Source organism: Schistocerca gregaria, chromosome 3 (assembly GCF_023897955.1).
Source record: "Schistocerca gregaria isolate iqSchGreg1 chromosome 3, iqSchGreg1.2, whole genome shotgun sequence".
NCBI lineage: Eukaryota > Metazoa > Arthropoda > Insecta > Orthoptera > Acrididae > Schistocerca > Schistocerca gregaria.
This window is the reverse complement of record NC_064922.1, coordinates 345,296,612-345,320,721: the sequence shown is the minus strand read 5'-3', so window position 1 is coordinate 345,320,721 and position 24,110 is coordinate 345,296,612. Positions and strand designations below refer to the sequence as shown.

Genomic DNA, 24,110 nt, shown 5'->3' with positions numbered 1-24,110 from the left:
GGAAGTTTTTACCCTTATGTCACAACACTTGTCCTATTATGTTATCCCTTCTCCTTGTCGCAGTTGTCCACACGTTGCTAATCTCGCCAAGTCTCCGGAGAATTTTCAACATATTTCTATAGCATCACTTTTGGAACACTTCGATTCACTCCTTTTCCTGTTTTTCCCTACAATACATGACTCATTTTCATACAATGCTGTGCTCCACGAATTCTTAGATGTTTATTCCTCGGACTAGTAGATCCTCAGATTTTTACTAGCCTTGTCATGCCGGTGCTCGTTTACTTCTTATAACAATGTTACTTCATACCTTACTCTTAAATTTGCTTGGAAGCAGAAGACCTTCGATTGGTCTGCTTAGTGGTCCCCAGTTTTGATGTTAAGCTCGTCGCCAATCTCATTTCTGCTACTTCCCAACGCTTCCGTCTTTATTTAGCTTACAAATCTAAATTCTATGTGCATTAGGTTACTCATTCCATTCAAGAGCTCAGCTAATCCTTTTTCACTATCGGTGATGGTAGCAGTGTTTTCAGCAAACCTATTCACCCTGAACTTTACTCCTATTCGTGAAACTCTCTATGATTCCACTATCGGATCACCCTTCTTCAGTTTCAACAGTTTGGGATTATGACTGCAGCCCTGTCTTAAACCTATTTTACTCAGAGTACTGTTTTCTTCCATTCTTGATTATTGTACATTGCCACCCTTAATTTACTTTCACGAAGGGAATTAACAGAAAAATTGACCCATAATTAAGTGAAAAAGGATGATCAGAAGAAAGAAATCAATATAGTTAAGAATAACATTGAAGTTGTTAACACGGAAATAGATGAAATCAAGAAATAAATAATTGTCATGAATTCAGAAATCGATAATCTTGAGCAAGGCATGACAGAGGTACAGTCAAAATAGGAAGCATAAATAGTCGTTTTGAGACGGAAGTGGAGAGGATCGACCAGAAAATGGAAGAGACTGTTGAACCCATTATTGAAAATAAAGTACTTGAAAAGGTAAAATTAGTACGAAAAGACGACAGGGAAAAGGTTACGAATTTGCAAACTTTAGTATCAGACGTAGATAATAGAGTGAAGAAACAGTTGACTACGGTGTTGTTGTTGTGGTCTTCAGTCCTGAAACTGGTTTGATGCAGCTCTCCATGCTACTCTGTCCTGTGCAAGCTTCTTCATCTCCCAGTACCTACTGCAACCTACATCCTTCTGAATCTGCTTAGTGTAGTCATCTCTTGGTCTCCCTCTACGATTTTTACCCTCCACGCTGCCCTCCAATACTAAATTGCTGATCCGTTGATGCCTCAGAATATGTCCTACCAACCGATCCCTTCTTCTGGTCACGTTGTGCCACAAACTTCTCTTCTCCCCAATCCGATTCAATACTTCCTCATTAGTTATGTGATCTACCCATCTAATCTTCAGCATTCTTCTGTAGCGCCACATTTCGAAAGCTTCTGTTCTCTTCTTGTCCAAACTATTTATCGTCCATGATTCACTTCCATACATGGCTACACTCCATACAAATACTTTCATAAATGACTTCCTGACACTGAAATCTATACTCGATGTTAACAAATTTCTCTTCTTCAGAAATGCTTTCCTTGCCATTGCCAGTCTACATTTTATATCCTCTCTGGTTCGACCATCATCAGTTATATTGCTCCCCAAATAGCAAAACTCCTTTACTACTTTAAGTGTCTCACTTCCTAATCTAATTCCCTCAGCATCACCCGACTTAATTCGACTACATTCCATTATCCTCGTTTTGCTTTTATTGATGTTCATCTTATATCCTCCTTTCAAGACACTATCCATTCCGTTCAACTGCTCTTCCAAATCCTTTGCTGTCTCTGACAGAATTACGATGTCATCGGCGAACCTCAAAGTTTTTATTTCTTCTCCATGGACTTTAATACCTACTCCGAATTTTTCTTTTGTTTCCTTCACTGCTTGCTCAATATACAGATTGAATAACATCGGGGATAGACTACAGCCCTGTCTCACTCCCTTCCCCACCACTGCTTCCCTTTTATGTCCCTCGACTCTTATAACTGCCATCTGGTTTCTGTACAAATTGTAAATAGCCTTTCGCTCCCTGTATTTTACCCCTGCCACCTTCAGAATTTGAAAGAGAGTATTCCAGTCAACACTGTCAAAAGCTTTCTCTAAGTCTACAAATGCTAGAAACGTAGGTTTGTCCTTCCTTAATCTAGCTTCTTAGATAAGTCGTAGGGTCAGAATTGCCTCACGTGTTCCAACATTTCTACGGAATCCAAACTGATCTTCCCCGAGGTCGGCTTCTACTAGTTTTTCCATTCGTCTGTAAAGAACTCGCGTTAGTATTTTGAAGCTGTGACTTATTAAACTGATAGTTCGGTAATTTTCACATCCGTCAACACCTGCTTTCTTTGGGATTGGAATTATTATATTCTTCTTGATGTCTGATGGTATTTCGCCTGTCTGATACATCTTGCTTACCAGATGGTAGAGTTTTCTCAGGACTGGCTCTCCCATGGCCGTCAGTAGTTCCAATGGAATGTTGTCTACTCCAGGGGCCTTGTTTCGACTCAGGTCTTTCAGTGCTCTGTCAAACTCTTCACGCAGTATCGTATCTCCCATTTCATCTTCATCTACATCCTCTTCCGTTTCCATAATATTGTCCTCAAGTACATCGCCCTTGTATAGACCCTCTATATACTCCTTCCACCTTTCTGCTTTCCCTTCTTTGGTTAGAACTGGGTTTCCGTCTGAGGTCTTAATATTCATACAAGTGATCCTCTTTTCTCCAAAGGTCTCTTTAATTTTCCTGTAGGCAGTATCTATCTTACCCCTAGTGAGATAAGCCTCTACGTATGATGAGAAAAAGAGGGAAGTGGAAACGTTAGCGACGACCACTTGCGAAGCAGTTACAAAAGTAACCGAACTAGAAAAGAGATTATACGAAAAGCTGTCGTGTCTGTTATGTCACGTACATAATACTGAAATCTTTGCGAATGAGGAGCGTTTCGATCACCTCAAAAAGCAGTATGGATTGGACGCTACTGACTTCACTAAAAATTGCGAAAGAGTATTCCTGAATCGTGGACGGGTAAGAGAAAAATTAACGCTGTAATCAACGTGCTAGCAGGCGATGCTAAACAATGGGGCTCGAATCTCGATGTTGTGAACTTGTGCTTTCAAGAATTTAAGTATCAGTTCTTGAAATAAGATTGATCAGAGACGAAGCATGAGATCGAATGGCGCTATTTCATACTCTCAAAATACTAAGACGAAAACTCATGCAGCTCAATGAAAGAATTCTGCGATTATTGGATCCGTAAGTTAGAATATTTGCATGACCGACGGACCGAATCGGTGATTGTCTGGGAGTCGAGGAAGAAGCTTCTGGTCATTCCAAGAGGTACATGGACAGTAGTTACAGAACAATTACTGTATTATTAGAAAAGGTCGAAGATGAAAATAATTGGCGGAATAAATGTGAAAATTTTAAAAGTCGTGGTAATAGTAACAATTACCACAGCAGCAGCAATCATAACAACAGTAACAATGGCACTAATGGTAACCACCACTGTGGTAATAATAACTCACACCGCTATAACAGTAACAGTTATAGTGAGAACAATAGTAGAAATGACAGAGGCCAGTATTATGTGAATATGCAGATAGGAGCAAAGTCAGCAGTTGCGACAGATGGATAGAAACGAGCCTGACGTACTTAATCAAGGAAACCATTAGCCTCCCTGGTTTAGGGCCCAACGGGCGCGGGAAGACCTTGGCGCCCCATAAGAAAGCCTTAGGCAACGTCGCTATAATAGATCCGAATGGATAAATCGGCGATGGGAGAATGTGCAGGAAGATACAGAGCGAGTAACGCACCCGCGGTAACAGTATTTGTGGATGAAACGGCAGTCAACAAAGCGATCACTGTCCGTCATAACGATGAGAGTAGAGTACCGGTCATTAACGAAGAGGCTGCCGCTGTTAAAACAACAACGGTACCACAAGCTCCAATACAACGTGATTGGCCGGCGGAGTTAAAGAAGCGGATATTGAATAAAACTTCCGTTATCGCGCAGGACAATGCGAAACGCGAGGAGGTGTGGTTAGGTCAGTTAGGGCAGATTACAGCGAACAGAAGGATTACAGAGGATTGTATGGGAGATGTGCTAATGGAGAGAGGGAACAATATTTGACACTTCTCAATCCGCACGAAATTAGCGTTTATGAAGAAACGGAGAGCTCTGCATCGAAGAGACAGGCTTCTCCACATGTTTTAGCAATTAAAGTAGCCATCCCCAACGCCGCTGGTCCTAAAGAAAACAGAGGCGAAATTTCTGAAGAGGGGAAAGACGAGTTTGCGCATGATGACTGGGTACGACTAATTGAAAGCCACGTAGATTACATCTGCGAGGTTAAGGCTGTCGTCATACAGTCAGACGAGAGTCGGGAGTCGGGAGAATAATTAGAAGCAGAAACAGAGCACATTTCTCCAAGCAATTTGGGAGATGACAGTCATCTTCCCGAAGAAAATTTACCTGGCTTGCCAGTTAGCGAATTGCTGGTAATACAAAGTTAATTACTCGAAGAAATTGATAAAAGGTTACACTGCTGCGGTCGAAATTCAACAACCCCAGAACAGGAAGAAAGAAATTATAAATGTCTCAGAAAAGAAAATTAAAAACCACTAGATAAACCGCTTTCGGTGTCAGAGCTGGAGGGATTTTTCTGTAATGACCTTGAGTGTGGATGAGGGCTTGTTATGGGAAAATGAATTCTAAGGTGTACTGAAATATTACTACTTTCTAGACGTAGAAGGACGAAAGAAGATAGAATATTTGTAAAAATATTAGTCGTCATCAAAGTGAGGAAATATTCTTGAAAACAATGAAATATGACGAAAAGTATAGAGGTAGAGAAAAGTTTCTATCAATATTTAGAGTAGAGTCTTCCTTCAGAAGTGTCTGTTGCACACTTCCACCTACTAACCGGTATTACTCCCTGTAAAATTTCATTAGACGTATGCGATCACAGTCAATTACATTGCAGTTCAGTAGGCCGATTAGAAAGGTGGAAGTTAGAAGCGCCATCACAGTGACCACATTCTCACAAAACGTACAGTGCCAACTCGAGGCATTATGGTGTCGGGTGCCATCAGATACATTCACAAATCACAATTGGTGCATAACCAGGGCACTGTGACCAGTGTGATCTACGTTAATGACATCCTGCGTCATGTGACCATATCATTTCTGCACAAAACCCCAGAAGCGATTTTCAGCAAGACAATGCACGACCACATGCTGCTGCATGAACACGTGCCTTCTTGGGATTACTGGATGTCGGCCTTTTGCCCTCTCGCCAGATCACCAGACTTGTCACCAACCGCAAATGTGTGGGTATGTTAAAACAACAGCTGCTGCGCTGTGACCCAATGTCTACCACCACAGGTGAACCATGGAACCAGGTGAATGCAGCACGGATTGCTCTAGCACAGGACGCCATTCGCGCCTTATACGCATCGATACCATCGGGCATGGAACAAGTTATCTGCGTTAGTGGCGGATCTGTCAGTACTAGGCATCAGGACACATGCTGAACCAAGGAGACTGGTATGCTAAACACTTCTGCAGAACATCTCGTGTGAATATGAACGTCCCGTCTCTAGTCAATCAAAGTATTCTGTTTTTTTTCTGAACATGAGTGGAGTTCGCACCTAGTGCCTCTCTGAGTAGCCCATTTGAAACAGCACCATTAAGTTAATACAACAACTATGGAAGTAATTTCGCTTGCAAGAATGTTTCTAAAATAATTTCTACCAGGAATATGAGAGGGAAGTCTTTACGATGTACATATTCTTTCACAATATTAACACTTGCTTCATTTGGTATGTGCAAGTTGCGTAGTTTGTTTGGCTTCCGCCATCAGTGTTTCTTTCTGATGAATAATGGAATCGGCAAGCTGCACCTGTCACCCGCCGTGTGACGTATGAGAATGGCGAGTGGCGAATGTCTGCTTCTGCTGTATCCAATATGGCAACCCCTCCTTCTTAAATATCACTAAATCGATGTTAATATTATTGTTGGCTGGCAAATGATTGATGAGTGCTGCAATTCGACAATGTCTGAACATCTAATCTATGTAGTAGCGTTTGTGGTAGGGTGATGGGCAGGATATTAACTTCAAACAGACAGCGGTTTCCTTTGCATGTAAGTTAATTTTAACATTTTCTGTACTTCGTTTATGTATCTCTAGCTCAACAAACCAACATCTCATCTCACAAACGCCATTACTCTAGTCTGGTGTAATACTGTCTTTAATACTCTGCGTTCAGATCAAACAATATTTCAATTGACAGTTATTTTTGTGTTCTTTACTATAAATATTTTACCCACCCTCTTGAATCGCACCACTAATCAGCCTAACGTACGCCATTACACGTCCTTCCATACACTACTGTCCCTAGGTTGTCTTCCTCTTCGTGTTCTTATAATTTTACATTGCTATTTATTTATGTTGGCATAGTAATTATATTAAAAATAATACACATGTATAGCTTTTATGCACATATCTATAATTTTCGTATTTCACCTATCATAAACAATGAGAAATAAGTAAACAATGATAAAAAAGTCTGTCTCAAAATATAGTTAAATGTGGTACAATATGATAATTTTCAGGTACATCAAGTACCAGAAGTGAAAGTCACGTAAAAGTTTCAGAAAACAGTGGCAGCTTGTACTAGTCGAGCATGAAAACTCGTGCCATTCCACATGCAGCGAGACGCAGGACAAGTTATAATAGTACAGTTAATTATGTACTGAACGATTATGCTGTTTTCAATATAAGATAAATGCAGACGTCTTTTAAAAGCTTCGTATGATTCAGTGAAAGAACAAAGATTCCTGAAAACGCCTTGTAAGAGTTCATTCGGTTGGCTTTGCATTAGAGAACGATGGTTAAAATAAGTTACCGTATATAGGAAGTTCTATCATTATTTTCGCCTTTGACCTATGTTAAGTATGATAAAATGTTCTTATAAAAATATTGAAGTAGAAGACGCAGGAGAAGAACTTTCTTCTTATTTTCACGCAGAATCAATTATAATAATTAATTACTTTCTCTCAGTGCATTAAAATACGTAAAATGAGGCTAACATGTATAAATAAGCATGCAGTTATGTACAAAGAACCAATTAGAAAACGGAGGCACGGGTTGTACGTATCAGGCACAATTAGTTTTGTCACACCAGCTAGATACAATTCTTACGACTGATCACTGGCTTTGTATGGTCTACGATGAAGACAGTCCTTTGAGAAGAATACTCTTGGACATTTTACAAAGAGGATTCTGCAGTCACAGACTGTTTGTTTTCCCTCCGCGCCAGATTTCTCTCAGCTGTTGGACACAGTTCTTGCTCCAGACTGATGATGTGTGGGTTCCAACAAGCCAGTAGTCTGTTCTTGAGAAGAGGGAGTGCTGCTTCGTTACAAATGAAGAAAACGAACAGCAGTGGTCCCTGAACCATGGTAGCAATATGCACGTAATATACGATCTGTGCTATACCTTGAGCCTGGTGGAACCCAATTCTAATAAGTATGCAAATCCCACTTAAGATGGTAGCCTTAACTGATTCGTAAAGAAGTTGTCTCTTTGAGGCAAATTCGTCGTTACTATAAATTTGGAGATCATTCAAGGATATCTTAGTACGTAGGTACATGTATCCTAGTAGTCCAAGACAGATCAAATTGAAACCTATCGACAGGGCAATACCCACCAGGAATATTATCCGACTATGGATCAGGTGATATCTGCTCGTCTTTTCCAAAGCAATAGTTGCTGCACATAATGTACTCCATGCTATTAGTGCATACAGCACCTGATGGCGGAATACTTTTCTCGTTTCAGCAGGTAGAGGATCGTTAGGAAGCCTCAGATGGCGAACGGATGCGTACATTTGGTAGCAGAACGAGTTTAGCCAGATACAGCTGAGGAGCGTGAGAGCACTGTCGACCAGCACTGCCGTAGACAGGTCGGGGACGCCAGCAATACGATACAAGACCTCAGAACACAGGATCTGGATTATGCCTGTAATCTGGAAGGACAGGAATATAATTCCAGGCAAATTACGTAACTGGGGGAGGTATATGTACACTCCGGCAGTCAGAAAGCGGAAAATAATATTAACGGCTATAAATGAGATTTCTAAAGGTTTTAAGCTGTCAATTTTAAAATCCTTGTATTTCAAGGTGGCACTGCTTAGACTATCTTTGTAGTTCAGTGTTCCTTCTGTTGCCTTTGCGTACCCATCTAGCCCTGATAACTTGTCCGTTGTTGAGTTTGATCCATTTGTATAAAGATGGACGCTACATACCTCGAGCCTATTATAGAAGGAAAAATCACGACACTTCACCAACAGAATAGCTCTGGAAACAGAGCAGATGGCGTCTGTAGCATTCGATTCCAGACACAACTGGTCGTCAGGGCTATCGAAATAGCAGCGAGCGTCATGTACAGACTGCATCATACTAAAGGGGACGTCCTGACAAATGCTGAAAGAGTTGACTGTCATCCAGGCCAAGAGGCAAAGGTTGACGTTCGCCCTCTGCGTGTAGGCCAGGTAACTGGTGATGGGTATGTGGGGCGACCGCTGCACCATGTCTTCCCACAGCTGTATACGGCACTGCTCGCGCTGTCTGATGGTTTCTGGTGGTATGTCTTCCAGTGGACACGTGGGGTGGTCCAGAGCGTTCGCCAGCAGCTGCATGCAGTAAGTGTCCACGGAGAGGATAGCATTGCTTTTGTCCTCCAGCTGCCACTCCTCGTCTGCAAAATAGTCACAGCAAGTAGGTGGTGCTCATACACTGAAGGAAGCTGAAATCAAAGTCTCCTCTACATGATTAGACTAGGGAGTTGTGGAACTGAATTATCGTTGATCAATGGTTAGAACAGGTCGCAACCAACAAACTCCCAGGGATTATTACCTCAAATGGTGTAAGACGGAATGTTACCAAAAATTCTAATATGCAGAAAGTCGTATATCAGAGATTTGTTAAATGAATACAACACGAAATGAACATAAACAGTTACAATTGCAAGAAACATTTTTTTATTTTTTAGGTTACTGGTTTTGATTTGGTGCAGACCATCTTCAGACCTTATGTTAGGTGGTGATGGTGAACGAAACAGGCGCTACACCTTCACTACAGCTAACTGCTAGAGTTGTAGTACTTGCTCCGTTCACCGCCACAGCCTACCATCATGGTATGAGATCTGAAGATGATCTAAAACAGACCAAACCCGGTAACCTAAAAAAAAAAGAAAATGTTCTTCAGGTTGTAACTACACTCCTGGAAATGGAAAAAAGAACACATTGACACCGGTGTGTCAGACCCACCATACTTGCTCCGGACACTGCGAGAGGGCTGTACAAGCAATGATCACACGCACAGCACAGCGGACACACCAGGAACCGCGGTGTAGGCCGTCGAATGGCGCTACCTGCGCAGCATTTGTGCACCGCCGCCGTCAGTGTCAGCCAGTTTGCCGTGGCATACGGAGCTCCATCGCAGTCTTTAACACTGGTAGCATGCCGCGACAGCGTGGACGTGAACCGTATGTGCAGTTGACGGACTTTGAGCGAGGGCGTATAGTGGGCATGCGGGAGGCCGGCTGGACGTACCGCCGAATTGCTCAACACGTGGGGCGTGAGGTCTCCACAGTACATCGATGTTGTCACCAGTGGTCGGCGGAAGGTGCACGCGCCCGTCGACCTGGGACCGGACCGCAGCGACGCACGGATGTACGCCAAGACCGTAGGATCCTACGCAGTGCCGTAGGGGACCGCACCGCCACTTCCCAGCAAATTAGGGACACTGTTGCTCCTGGGGTAGCGGCGAGGACCATTCGCAACCGTCTCCATGAAGCTGGGCTATGGTCCCGCACACCGTTAGGCCGTCTTCCGCTCACGCCCCACAACGTGCAGCCCGCCTCCAGTGGTGTCGCGACAGGCGTGAATGGAGGGACGAATGGAGACGTGTCGTCTTCAGCGATGAGAGTCGCTTCTGCCTTGGTGCCAATGATGGTCGTATGCGTGTTTGGCGCCGTGCAGGTGAGCGCCACAATCAGGACTGCATACGACCGAGGCACACAGGGCCAACACCCGGCATCATGGTGTGGGGAGCGATCTCCTACACTGGCCGTACACCTCTGGTGATCGTCGAGGGGACACTGAATAGTGCACGGTACATCCAAACCGTTATCGAACCCATCGTTCTACCATTCCTAGACCGGCAAGGGAACTTGCTGTTCCAACAGGACAAACAGGACAATGCACGTCCGCATGTATCCCGTGCCACCCAACGTGCTCTAGAAGGTGTAAGTCAACTACCCTGGCCAGCAAGATCTCCGGATCTGTCCCCCATTGAGCATGTTTGGGACTGTATGAAGCGTCGTCCAGCACGAACGCTGGTCCAACTGAGGGGCCAGGTGGAAATGGCATGGCAAGCCGTTCCACAGGACTACATCCAGCATCTCTACGATCGTCTCCATGCGAGAATAGCAGCCTGCATTGCTGCGAAAGGTGGATATACATTGTACTAGTGCCGACATTGTGCATGCTCTGTTGCCTGTGTCTATGTGCCTGTGGTTCTGTCAGTGTGATCATGTGACGTATCTGACCCTAGGAATGTGTCAATAAAGTTTCCCCTTCCTGGGACAATGAATTCACGGTGTTCTTATTTCAATTTCCAGGAGTGTAGTTTCGTTCATTTTAAAGAAAAAGAAAAACGTTGTTCCTGCAACATTACTGCATACTACACAAGTATATTTCATCTACAGGGTATCAGAGAAGTCTCCGTACCCGTCCTGACTTTGTGCCGTTCAGAAAATGTTGTTGTTGTTGTGGTGGTCTTCAGTCCTGAGACTGGTTTGATGCAGCTCTCCATGCTACTCTATCCTGTGCAAGCTTCTTCATCTGTTTATTTCAGGAAATAAACAGCGTTTATTGATATGACCATCCTGATACTAACAAAATGCATAGTTATTAGTCTTGTATTGTTTTGTTTCAGTATTGCATTGTTGGAATTTTGCATCCATGGTGACACAGTGACTCTGTAAATCTGCATGGGTACGATGCAGTTCACTACGTTTAACCACATTAAAACAGATACTGAAATGAAAGGAGTTAGGCCAATGTTTTTAATTGACTTATCTAACAACAATATGGAGCAACGAGTTGCATCTTGCTGTTCTTTGTTGGCACAATTTCTGCCTTGTCTTACTCAAGAGTATTCAGCCAAAATTCTAACTTCTCTTTAATTTTGGAAAAGCTCCAAGTCATTCACCAATGACGGTAATGATTTCTAGTGCCGTCTAATCTCTTGTCAAGTTTGGCCGAGATTGCGACCACCGCCCCAATACAATTCAAGATTTCGACAGAGCGTCTCCAAGAGGGGAATTTTATCATTACATGGAGGCAACAACAGAAGCTGACCATCTTTCTAGCCATGTTCCTAAGTAGCCGCTGAGACATTGTGTCTCTCGAGTTCCCACGGCAGCCTCCCAACGGCTGCTTTTAAGTAAAGGAGATATTCCTTCGCGTAGATCTCGCATCTTTGCACGAGCGCTTGCTAGCTGGCGTCACGTTAAAATAGGGGAAAGTGAGAGTAGAGGCAGCTTCCGCCCTGAAGCCCAATTTAAGCTTGTGACGGGTCAAAATTATTTTTACCAGTTTTCGTGTCGTCACGATACAATTTCATCGTTCCAGTCTATTGTAACAGCAACCAAGAAGTAACATAAGTTGCATTTCATTGCAACTAAAGTCTATTTTGATACATATGTTCTAGAAAAACCCGTACTGTGTCCAGCCATGGAAATATTTGTACAGACACGCCAAAGATCATCCGAACACCGTTGGCCGACAGCAGAGCTTGGGCACACAAGATATCAACTTGGGCGAGCTGACCAGTAGAAGAGCATCTGATGGCCACGAGATTCTTACTTTACTTGTTAAGAAATAACAGCAGCGCCTTAGATTTATCTCAATTAATGCTCCACCTATGGTACTGACGAGGGTTTCAGTCACTATTGAGGAGCTAAGGAGACAGCGAGCTTGGCTTGGTAGACGACATACACTAATCATTGAGAACATTAAGACCGGAGAACTACTATCGGTATAAACCTATCCAAGTGACAGCAGTATCACCTGGTGACGAATGAATGCTAGTCAGACACACAAACGGAGCATGTAGTAACAGTAAGCGTGCCGTCCATCTGTAGAACTGGGATGGCGCGCGATCTGTCGGACTTTGGCCGAGGGCAGATTGTGATGGCCTGGAAGCTCGGCATGAGTATTTCGCACACTGCACGAGGAGTGCTGTGGTCAGTGTCTTCATCACATGTGGAAACCAAGGTGAAACCACGTCCAGATGTTGTAAGGTTGGGCGGCCAAACCTCATTACAGATGTCGGTCGTCATAGGCTGGACAGACTGGTAAAACAGAACAAGCGGCGAACTGTGGCACAACTTACATCAGACTTTAATGCTCTGCAGAGTACAATGTACGAGGGTCACTCCAAAAGAAATGCACACTATTTTTCTAAAAACACAGTTTTAATTTTGCATCTGTGAAAGTTTTACAGTGTGTAGATATATCCTTCTCGCTTTAGTTTTTCAAACTTAGTTCAACAACGTGTTTCCGTGAGTGGCGACGTCACAGCATGTCTTCAAGATGGCTGCTACACTTGACGTTCCTCAGAAGCAACGTGCTGTCATAGAATTCCTGTGCTGTGTAAAAGAGACAGTGGGAAACATCCACAGATGCTGCTGTCGATCGCAGTACATTTAGTCGGTGGGCAAGCAGGTTAGATGATGAAAACAGGCACGGCAATAACGAATTGGTGACTGCTGACAGATGCAACAAAGTGGACGAATTGTCACGCTACATTGGGATAGGGGAAGGAAGAGTTTACAGAATATTGAAAGTGTCGGCGTTAAAAAAGGTTTGTTCAAGTTGGGTTTCAAGATGTTGACAGTTGCTCACAAAGAAACAAGAAAAACGGTATGCAGCGAACTTTTGGAACAGTACAAGAATGGTGGAGATGAAATTCTTGAAAGAATTGTGATAGGTGATGAAACAGGGCTCCATCATTCTTTCACCAGAGATGAAGAGGCATTCAATGTGGTGGCATCATGCAAATTCACCCAAGAAAAAAAAATTCAAAGCCACACTTTCTGCTGGAAAAGTTATGGCTACGGTGTTTTTCGATTCCAAAGGATTCTTGCTTGTGGACATCACGCCAAGTGGAACCACCATAAATTATGATGCATATGTGACGACACTGAAGAAACTTCAAGCTCGGCTGAGTCGTGTTAGACCAAATCGGCAAAAGCAGGATGTTTTGCTGTTACACGACAATGTACGGCCACATGTCAGTCAAAAAACCGTGGAAGCGATCACAAAACTCGGATGGACAACACCCGCCTGTAAGTCCTGACCTGGCTCACACAATATGCCATAACCTGCTCCGTGTAAAATTGCAGAAGGAACAGTACAAGGAAAGAAGGAGTGAGGAATATTTGAAACGGATCGACAATAACAGAAAGCAATACCAGTAACATCAACGGCTATAGTAGCAAAAAGCGATAGTAATTACAGGTGTTATCCAAATGGCTGTTCATTGCAATGTAGAGCAAAAGATCTTTAGTAAGTTTGTAACTTTTTCTAATTTATCTTGTCTACTTTTCTAGCAGCTCTCAGTGTTTAACCTTTTAACTACTATCGGGCCTCAGAGGCCCGTCTATGATATTTATTATCTTCTCTATCAGTAACTATACATTTCATTTAAATGAATTTTAGTACTTTTCATAATTTATCTTGTTAGTCATAATTTTGTAATACAATTATAGAAATGTACCTGTGCCTTTGTGTGAAAGTGATGTTTCACGTTTCCTCCCGTACGGACCTCGCAAGCCCGTGGGGTTGCAAGCCATTATTAAACAACTAGATGTCTGTCTGTACAGCGTATGCTACGTCATTTCCTAATGTTGACCCTCATTGTTATTCTTTCGTTCAACAGTCCCCGTTGTGATAAGCACATTTTTATTTTGGTGCGTTATTCCATAACAGTTGCCTGTTCTACCAAGTGAAAATGTTATGGAAAACAGGTCTGTCAGATGAGGAGATAAGGGAATTGTTGTAGCAGTCTTGTAATTTGGAAAACCCACCTAGTGTATCTCAATTTTCAAATAATGATGATAATGAGGTAGATGCCGCTGAAAATTCACAATAACACAAAGATGTTAATGACCATGAAGAATCCATTTACAGCGAGGACATGAAAAATTCAGTGCAGGTTCTCCGCTTATTGTTTCCTCGTAATGAGAAAACAACAGGGGCAATAGTCCTTCAGGCTGGAATTTCTGGAAGGTACCTACAAGGTACTCTATAAAGGTCTGTGATGATGAAGAGTCTCGTTTTATGTAGTTCTTTCGTGTACCACTCATTGAGAAAGTGTACATGAGGACCAACAAGGTAGGTCGAATTCTTTACAAGGAATGGATGGATATATATCTGCATGAAATAGGAAAAAAGTTCTTGGTGTTCTGATCTTGACATGAAGATATCAGTTAGCTTTGGAGTGTTGAGGATGGCTGACCACTGCTCAAAGAAATTGAATCTCGCAACCACTTATATGCTATTCATAACATGTCGTGGTCTGACAATGTAGCAGCCCAAAGTGAACATATGTCAAGTGACAAACTGGGACCAATCAGAGAAGTTTTTGATATGTGGAAATTTATCTTGAGGGTTGCCTGCATTCCAGGATGGTGCGTGGCCGTGCATACCATCAAAACCTGGTAGACATGAAATAAAGTTTTGGGCACTTTGTGACAGTGCGACAAGCCACTGCTTACGAGGAAGAAACCAGGAACTTGCAACTTGGAGGGAATGTTTTGAAAACCTTGGTGATTGCTACAGTATGAAGAGAAAAATAATACGTAGGCCGTTGGTGGTTTTCTTCAATACGATCGAAGTACGCGTAAAGAATGCATACACAAAGCCGGGCTTAGTGGCCGAGCGGTTCTAGGCGCTACATTCTGGATCCGCGAGACCGCTACGGTCGCAGGTTCGAATCCTGCCTCGGGCTTGGATGTGTGTGATGTCCGTAGGTTAAAGTAATTCTAAGTTCTAGGGGACTGATGACCTCAGACGTTAAGTCACATAGTGCTCAGAGCCATTTGAACCATTTTGCATTCACAATTAGGAAGATGCTGGCTACCAATAAAAAAAGAAACGATGAGACGTCGCACTTTCACCAGCAGTTTGGCAAAGCAATAGTCAGTGAATCCAGTGGTATCACCAAACCCAGAAATGGCGGCTAAACCTCCTGCTAAGAAAAGGAGAAAATGTATTTATTGTGAAGAGAAGAAAGGTTGTTTACAATAGGAATTATTCTATAAAAATACTCGATGGAGAACGAGAATAAGCCACACATCTTTAAAAAGTTACTGGCGAAAGTGTAAAATTTACGTTTTTTTTAAATGTAAACTCACAATAAACAAAATTATTTTAAAAGTATTTATACATCAAAAGTGTTTCAAATCATAAGTAGTCAAAATAGTGTCAGTTTAAATAACACGGGCCTGAGAGGCCTGTCTGGTAGGTAACGTTATACAGTTGTTCTGCTGAAGAGAATGTTAAACGATTCTGTGCTTATACATACAGGGTGATCCATTGATCGTGACCGGGCCAAATATCTCACGAAATAAGCGTCAAACGAAAAAACTACAAAGAACGAAACTTGTCTAGCTTGAAGGGGGAAACCAGATGGCGCTATGGTTGGCCCTCTAAATGGCGCTGCCATGGGTCAAACGGATATCAACTGCGTTTTTTAAAATGGGAAACCCCCATTTTTATTACATATTCGTGTAGTACGTAAAGAAATATGAATGTTTTAGTTGGACCACTTTTTTCACTTTGTGGCAGATTGCGCTGTAATAGTCACAAACATATAGCTCACAATTTTAGACGAACAGTTGGTACCAGTTTGGTATCTTAAACTAAAATACAGAACGTAGGTACGTTTGAACATTTAATTTCGGTTGTTCTAGTGTGATACATGTACCTTTGTGGACTTATCATTTATGAGAACGCATGTTGTTACAGCGTGATATTATTGCAATAAACTTTCCCCAACAAAAAAAAATCCAGGGACGTCAGATCCGGTGAACGTACAGGCCATAGTATGGTGCTTCGACGACCAATCCACCTGTCGTGAAATATGCTATTCAACACCGCTTCAACCGCACGTGAGCTATGTGCCGGACTCCCACATGTTGGAACTAAATCGCCATTCTGTCATGCAGTGAAACATCTTGTAGTAACATCGGTAGAACATTACGTAGGAAATCAGCATACACTGCACCATTTAGATTGCCATCGATAAAATGGGGGCCAGTTATCCCTCCCATAATGCTGCGCCATACATTAACCTGCCACGGTCGCTGATGTTCCACTTATCGCAGCCATAGTGGATTTTCCGTTGCCCAATAGTGCACATTATGCCGGTTTACGTTACCGCTGTTGGTGAATGACGCTTCGTCGCTAAATAGAACGCGTGCAGAAAATGTGTCATCGCCCTGTAATTTCTCTTTTGCCCAGTGGCAGAACTGTATACGACGTTCAAAGTCGTCGCCATGCAATTTCTGATTGCATAGAAATATGGTACGGGTGCAATCGATGTTGATGTAGCATTCTCAACGCCGACGTTTTTTAGATTCCCGATTCTCGCGCAGTTTGTGTGCTACTGATGTGCGGATTAGCCGCGACAGCAGCTAAAACACCTACTTGGGCATCATCATTTGTTGCAGGTTGTGGTTGACGTTTCACATGAGGCTGAAAATTTCCTGTTTCCTTAAATGACATAACTATCCGGCGAACGGTCCAGATACTTGGATGATGTCGTCCAGGATATCGAGCATTATACATAGCACACGCCTGTTGGGTCGTTTTGATCACAACAGCCATACATCAACACAATATCGACCTTTTCCGCAATTGGTGAACGGTCCATTTTAACACTGGTAATGTATCACGAAGCAAATACCATCCGCACTGGCGGAATGTTGCGTGTAATTATACGTTTGTGACTATTACAGCGCCATCTATCACAAAACGAAAAAAGTGGTCCAATTGAAACATTCATATTTTTTTACGTGCTATACCAATACGTAATAAAAATGGGGGTTCCCATTAAAAAAACAAAAAAAAAAAAAAACGCAGCTGATATTCGTTTGACATATGGCAGCGCCATCTAGTGGGCCAACCATGGCGCCATCTGGTTTCCCCCTTCAAGCTAGAAGAGTTTCGTTCTTTGTAGTTTTTTCGTTTGATGCTTATTTCGTGGCATATTTTGCCCGGTCACTATCAATGGACCACCCTGTATATATATCATGTTGTAACCTTCTTCTGTTTTTGTAGTGGAGCAACTCGACGTGGCATAGACCCGACAAGTCGTTGGAAGTCCCCTGCGCCATGCTGCCTCAATAGCCGTCCTTAACTTCAAAACTGTAGCCAGTGCGGGGTTAGTTTTGGGCATGCACTGTCCTCTCGGTTATGTCCCATAAATGTTTGCTGTGTGGCCAAAACATTCGCTAAGATTGTGCAGGTCGTTCTTCAGACCAGTCGTGAACAATTGTGGCCAGGCGACATGGAATATTGTCATCCATAAGAATTCCACCGATGTTTAGGAACATGAAGCCCATGAACGGCTGCAGAATGTCTCCAAGTAGCCGAACATAACCATTTCCAATCAGTGATCGGTTCAGTTGGGCCACAGAACTCGGCATTCCAAGCAAACACAGCCCACGCCATTATGGATGCACCACATCTTACACAGTGCCTTGTTGACCAATTGGGTCCACGGCCTCGTGGGGCCCGCAGCGCACTCGAGACCTACCATCAGCTCGTAACAACTGAAATAGGCACTCATCTGAACAGGCTGCCGTTTTACAGTCGCCTAGGGTCCAACCGATACGGTCGCGAGCCCAGGAGAGGTTCTGCAGGTGATGTCAAGCTGTTAGCGAAGACACTCGCGTTGGTAATCTGCTGCCATAACCCATTAATGCCACATTTCACCGCACTATCCTAACAGACACGTTCGTCGCACGTTCCGTATCGATGTATGTGTATGTACCAAGTGTAGAAGTATGAAACCGGAATTTGGATGCAATAATTACACGTTTGTTGTTTGAAACTGAAAAAAAATATTTTATTTAAAGTTATCTCCATTGCTATTTATACGTTTCTCCCACCTTTCCGGCAGGCTATGAATGCCACGCCTAAAAAGACAGTTCTCCTTTTGAAGCGAATCAGTCAGCGAACCATTTCCGTCCATTTTCATACAAATTGAAGGGTTTTTCAGCAAGAGGGTGTTCCAGTGATGCAGATAGATGATAATAGGACTGAGCCAAGTCTGGAGAATAAGCCACATAGTATTTCCCAACTGAACGCCACGATAGTTTCCCTGACCCGTTTTGCTGCGTGTGATGGGGCGTTATCATGGAGCATATGACTTTGTGTTGCTGTTTTCCATATTCCGGTCGCTTTTTAACGTAATGCTCGATTTAAATCGATCATTTTCTGTTGGTAGCGATGGGTGCTAAAGTTTTCTACATCTACATTCACCAGTTTTAGCAGCTCATAATAGATGCCACCCTTCTCATCCCGTCAAACATCGAGCATTGTCTTCTCTCCAAAGCGATTTGGTCTTGCAGTGGATGTCAATGGTTTGCCTGGATTCATCCATGATTTACCACACTTAGGATGCTCAAAATATATCCATTTTTCATCGCCTGTCACAGTTCGATGGGGAAACGACTTTCTTTTGTATTCGAGCAGCATTTCACAAGTGGTCTTTCGATTTGCTTGCTGTCTTTCATGCAGTTCATGCCGAACCCATTTTAGCACTTTCTGCACCTTTACCACATCTTTCAGCAGAAGAGAAATGGCTTTCTGCGTCACATTAAATTGTTCCGAGAGTTCCTGTTGAGTTTGAGTATCATCTTCATCCAACAAGACCTGCAATTCGTTGTCTTCGAACTCCAGTGGTTTCCCGCGCTCGTTGTTTCTCACATCAAAACTTTTTGAACCACTCGAAACACTGTGTTTTCCGAAGAGCATGCTCGCCGAAAGCCTCGACAAGCATTCGATGCGATTCTTCAAATGATAACAGGGAACCAATGCTGTCCGCAAATCGTAGTTCGTAGGCGCAAAAGTCGAAATGTTTACGGGTTGAAACTCATGGCGATATATCGAAATTGGGTTACTGATTGTTGACATCCGTCGTCAGCCGTTACAGGAAACAGATGGCGCTGTAGGTGCGGTCTCACAGGCCCTACACTGACGGCTAGCACCGTCTATACGGACATTCCGGTTTCATACTTCTACGCTTGATATATATGGATGAAATGAGTGGCCAGGTTTACAATTCACTTCTAATCACTGCCCCGGGAACATTACAGAGGCGGCATATGAATGGAATGTTGCAGAGGTGAAGCCGAAGTGCACACAGTCAGCCGTGTGAGAGTGGGCGTGCCTCCTCTCACTCGTCCCTATGCCCCTACATGGGTGCATATCCTGTATCTTTCCGCCATTTCGCCGATCGTTTCGGTATTCAAGAGCACCGAACGGTCTAGTACTCGAATTAAAGTCCCTGCATTATTCAGTATGCATTTCGGTAGCGATACCGTTCGGGTCTAGAGAACTGAAGCACTGTTGTTAGTTTGTGTCGCGCAAGCCAATGAAAAGCAAGCGGCCGCAGATCCGCAGAAGGAATAGATGGATATATATCTGCATGACTGCTGCTAGTTACATTCCCAGTAATTTAAGTTGTGCTCTTAGATTCCTATCTAAACGCATACTCGGAAATCGCTACATATTCGGAAAAAATGGTGTATTATTTCTGACAAAAAATATATATAGGTCACTGTTGGTTGTTTCATCAGCAATTTCATCTCCAACAATATTTGGTATTTTAGACACACAGAAATCACGAAATCATTACTCAGGAAGTGCGCTCTTATATGTGAGTAGTAACGAATATTAAAGAAAAATCTTAACTTACACGAGTAACAATGTCTCAGAACGTGTTGGATATATGAAGAGGAAAAAAAAAATTGCGTCCACCCATACGCGAACCCGTGTTCTATTGAATCGATCTCTGCATCGCATTCCCGCGCGCTAATAACCTTTTTCTTTAATCTCATTTTGGTCTATGTTCGTTGTATATGTTCGAGGCGGACGTCCCATGACATTCGTTGAGGTTGTTCTTTGAGCCGGTCACTCATTTTTATTTTTATTTTAGAGGGTAGCTAAACCCTCTGAGTGAACGCGCTGAGATACCTTGCCGGCTACCACTTGGTCGCACCAAACAACAGATACTCATTTCTTGTAGTATTGTGTAGACTGTAGAGGAATGTAGACTGACTTCATTGTCAAAGGGTGCTGCGTAAGTCATAAATGCGTGATAGTTCAGAAGGTTTCCAATATCAGGCTTCACATAATTGCATTCCATTGTTACTTGAAAGTTGCAAACACGTTTCGATAATTAATGACTAACCCATTTGTGGAAAAAGTACAAAAAACTACTAGTAACGTCAGTTCACACTCATATAATATACGTTAGCAGAGCCAATGTCTTGATATTTAATGATCTTTAAACTCTTATTTGCACAAACATAACACGTATTTTGAGAGAATATTGATCGAAAACTTTTTTTTATGTAATCATTCACATTAACAACCTAACCTAACCATATATCTAACAAAGGAAAATAGTCAATTAGGAACTCATTTTACAATCTGATGCGTCCTCTGGTGATTCTTTAGTAACACAATCACTAAATCCAAAGCTAAAACCGCTAAATATGTATAAAACAACAAATTATAGGTGTACATAAACCACAGCTCACCAATCGACAGGGCCAGACCGAAATCCAAAACCTCTCGGTACAATTGTCGTTAATCGGTGGGAGGACCGTTCGGTAACAAGTCTCACAAGCTTACAGAACAGGATATTTCGATAAAGAACCGAAATGACGTCACTACCGAGACGAACCTACTACACCGATCGGTATGAACAATACAGAATAGGTCCCCTGGCTGCATGTCAGGGCTCTGTAAATACCGTTTCGCTAGCGCGGGCGCTCGCAAATGCTTGCAAGGCCTGCCCGTGGCATTCTCCCACTCGCCTAACCACGCACGTCACTGAACCGTGCAGAGCCACTCGGTTCATTTACTTCCTGTCGTTTCTATTATCTGTGTAGACATCGCGTTTGGTATCTGTGATAAAACAGAACTAGTGGGTGGAAAATGGCTGAGGAGGAGTCAAAATCGTTGAAACGAAAGTCCTTTGAAACCATACTCTTCATCCACAGTGGGAAGAAGGGTACTTTTCTGTTGAAACGCAAAGCGGACCTCAGTGATTGATTTGCAATACAACATCGTCTTCGCCGAAGAAGTACATTGTGAAGTGACATTATCAACTGCTTCACGAGAAGGATATAGTCGGTTTGAACAATGAAAGAAGAAAAGCCAAACTTATTTTGCCGCACGTAGTGGCCGCGTGGTTTGACGCATCAAGTCACGGATTGCGCGGCTCCTCCCGCAGGAGGTTCGAGTCCTCCTTCGGGCATGGGTGTGTGTGTTGTTGTTAGCATAAGTTAGTTTAGGTTAGTTTAAGTAATGTGTAAGCCTAGGGACCGATGACCTCAGCAGTTTGTTCCCTAAGGAATTCACACACATTTTTTGAAATTATCGAACTGAATCAGAAAAAAGAGAAAGACATACGAACACATGTAGATAATTATGACATTGAGTCACATTATTATTGTTATTAATAATATGTTATGTGCATTTTTTGTCTCTTTTACATTCTCCTAGTACGTATTTACAGAACGAGAACCTTATCATCCGCAACGATGCAGCGATGAGAGTAAGCTATCATGTAGCTTTTAAAATAGCTAAAATAGAACGGTCCTTCGGCGACGGAGAATTGTGAAACAATGTTTTGTTGCTGCCGCAACAACTATGTGCCCAGCATGTCTTCCTGTATTCGGAACCGTTCATCTTTCATGGGGAACGGTTTGCAGGCGTATTGAAGAAACAGCACAAGGAGAAACAGGATCAAAGGTTTGGTTTTCTTTTTATTAGCATTGGACGAAAGCACTGATGTATGTGATGTTGCTCAACCTACAGTCTTTCTGAGTGAGGTTGATCCTCAGTTTAATGTGATTGAGGAACTCCTCGATTTAGTGCCAATGCATTACACAACAACGACCGACGATGTATTTACGTGCGTAGAACATGCAATAGAGAAATACGAGCTATGTGGGGATAACTTTCATCGATTGCAACAAATGGGGCTCCTGCAATGATTGGTCATAAGTCTGGTGTCGTTGCTTTGATACGAAAAAAGTTGAAAGCCGTCGGTGTCCAGCAGGAACTACCAGCAATACAGTGCGTTCTTCACCATGTTAATTCACAAGCAAAACGTGTCAAACTGTTTGTCGTCTTGGACGGGGTTATAAAAATAGTTAACATTCTCAGATCGCACGGTTTGGGACACATACACTTCAAATCGTTCCTGGCAGATCTAGAGTATTAATACGGCAATGTTCCATATTTTTGTGAAGTACGCTGTTTGAGTGGAGGTGTTGTTTTAGAACGATTTTTTAATTTACGGAAAGATATAGCGATATTGATTGATGCGAAAGGAAAACCTGCCTTCCTGGCAGATCTCGAGTGTTAATACGGCAATGTTGCATGTTTTTGTGAAGTACACTGTTTGAGTGGAGGTGTTGTTTTAGAACGATTTTTTAATTTACGTACAGATATAGCGATATTCATGGATGCGAAAGGAAAACCGGTGAAAGAATTTGACGACCCACAGTAGATTTTAGACCTTGTGTTTTTAACTGACGTAACGAAGCATCTGAATAGCGTGAACGTAGTTTTGCAAGGTAGAAATAAAGCAATTAGAGAAGTGTTTGACACTATTTTGGCATTCAAGAGAAAACTAATTTTGCGGGCAAAGCACCTGTCAGAAATGTCGTGTGTACACTTCCCAAGCGTTGCATTAGTCGTCAGTGAAAACAATTTCAACAGGAGAGGCTCAAAGAACATTTTGAGGGGATTGTAACGGTGCTACAATCTCTCGAACGCATTTTTGATAGTAATGAGGACTGGAATGCGATGTCACCTTTCTGTGACCCCTTTTGCAGCTAAGCCTTCTGTGATTCAGTTCGAATTCATTGACTTTCAATACAATCGCTTGCTGAAGGAGAAGTTTCGCACTGCAGAGCCTTTAAAAGCTTCTACAAATATTTCCCTCATGAATAGTTTCCATTGTTATTTAAAATAGCTGCTCGTGAGTATAGTTTTTTGGGACAACATACTTGTGCGAAAGTGTTTTCTCCATAATGACACTGACAAAATCGAAGCTTATTTTCTGAGTAATCCAACTGGTGTTCATCTGACTGGTGCAGTGCGCCTAATGACTAGTAATTTCACACCAAATATCTAGATGCTAGTTCAGAATCATTGAAAAAACATCCAGGAGGATGTAAACTGTAAACTAATGCCTATGCCCTATTCGTACGTAGTACACCTCCTCTGAACTACACGCTTCTGTGTAAATATAACGTAACATTTACAGTACAAATGTGTTCGTTTCTTGATCCTTTACGTCCGTATCCTATTTGTGGCCATGAAAGTAGAACGTGTTACAGTGGTTTGAAATTGTGTTTCATCCGTACATGGCCAACTGTTACATGGCACAGGATACACAAACTTCTGGTAAGCACGTTTTACACTTATGTACCACATACGCATGTTGTGGCACATATGATTGGCCTCCCGATAACTGTGTACAGGTGCCGAGTTCACGGACCCCACATACGCGTGAAACGATCTCGGACGTGTGTTGTTCCACCTGCACTACGTAGGTGAACTTGTCCATACACACAGGTGTATGCGTGAAGCGCTCTCACAGCGGGGCGATGCCCCCCCCCCCCCCTCCCCCGCCCCCGTGCAGTATGCGT

The 24,110-nt window shown here is 42.8% G+C and overlaps 1 protein-coding gene across 4 annotated transcripts in view; it reads right to left on the bottom strand.

The window, feature by feature from the left end:
• LOC126355219 (uncharacterized) overlaps positions 1–24,110 on the bottom strand; it is a 175,355-nt gene that overhangs the window by 65,217 nt on the left and 86,028 nt on the right. The window contains exon 7 of one of the 4 annotated variants that reach the window (XM_050005476.1): positions 6,411–8,834. The exons of the other annotated variants lie outside the window; for them this stretch is intronic. Within the exon in view, the coding sequence (XP_049861433.1) occupies positions 7,345–8,834 (1,490 nt within the window). The 3' untranslated portion in view covers positions 6,411–7,344. Of the gene's footprint in view, positions 1–6,410; positions 8,835–24,110 lie in introns of those variants that run through there. 4 annotated transcript variants of the gene reach the window in all.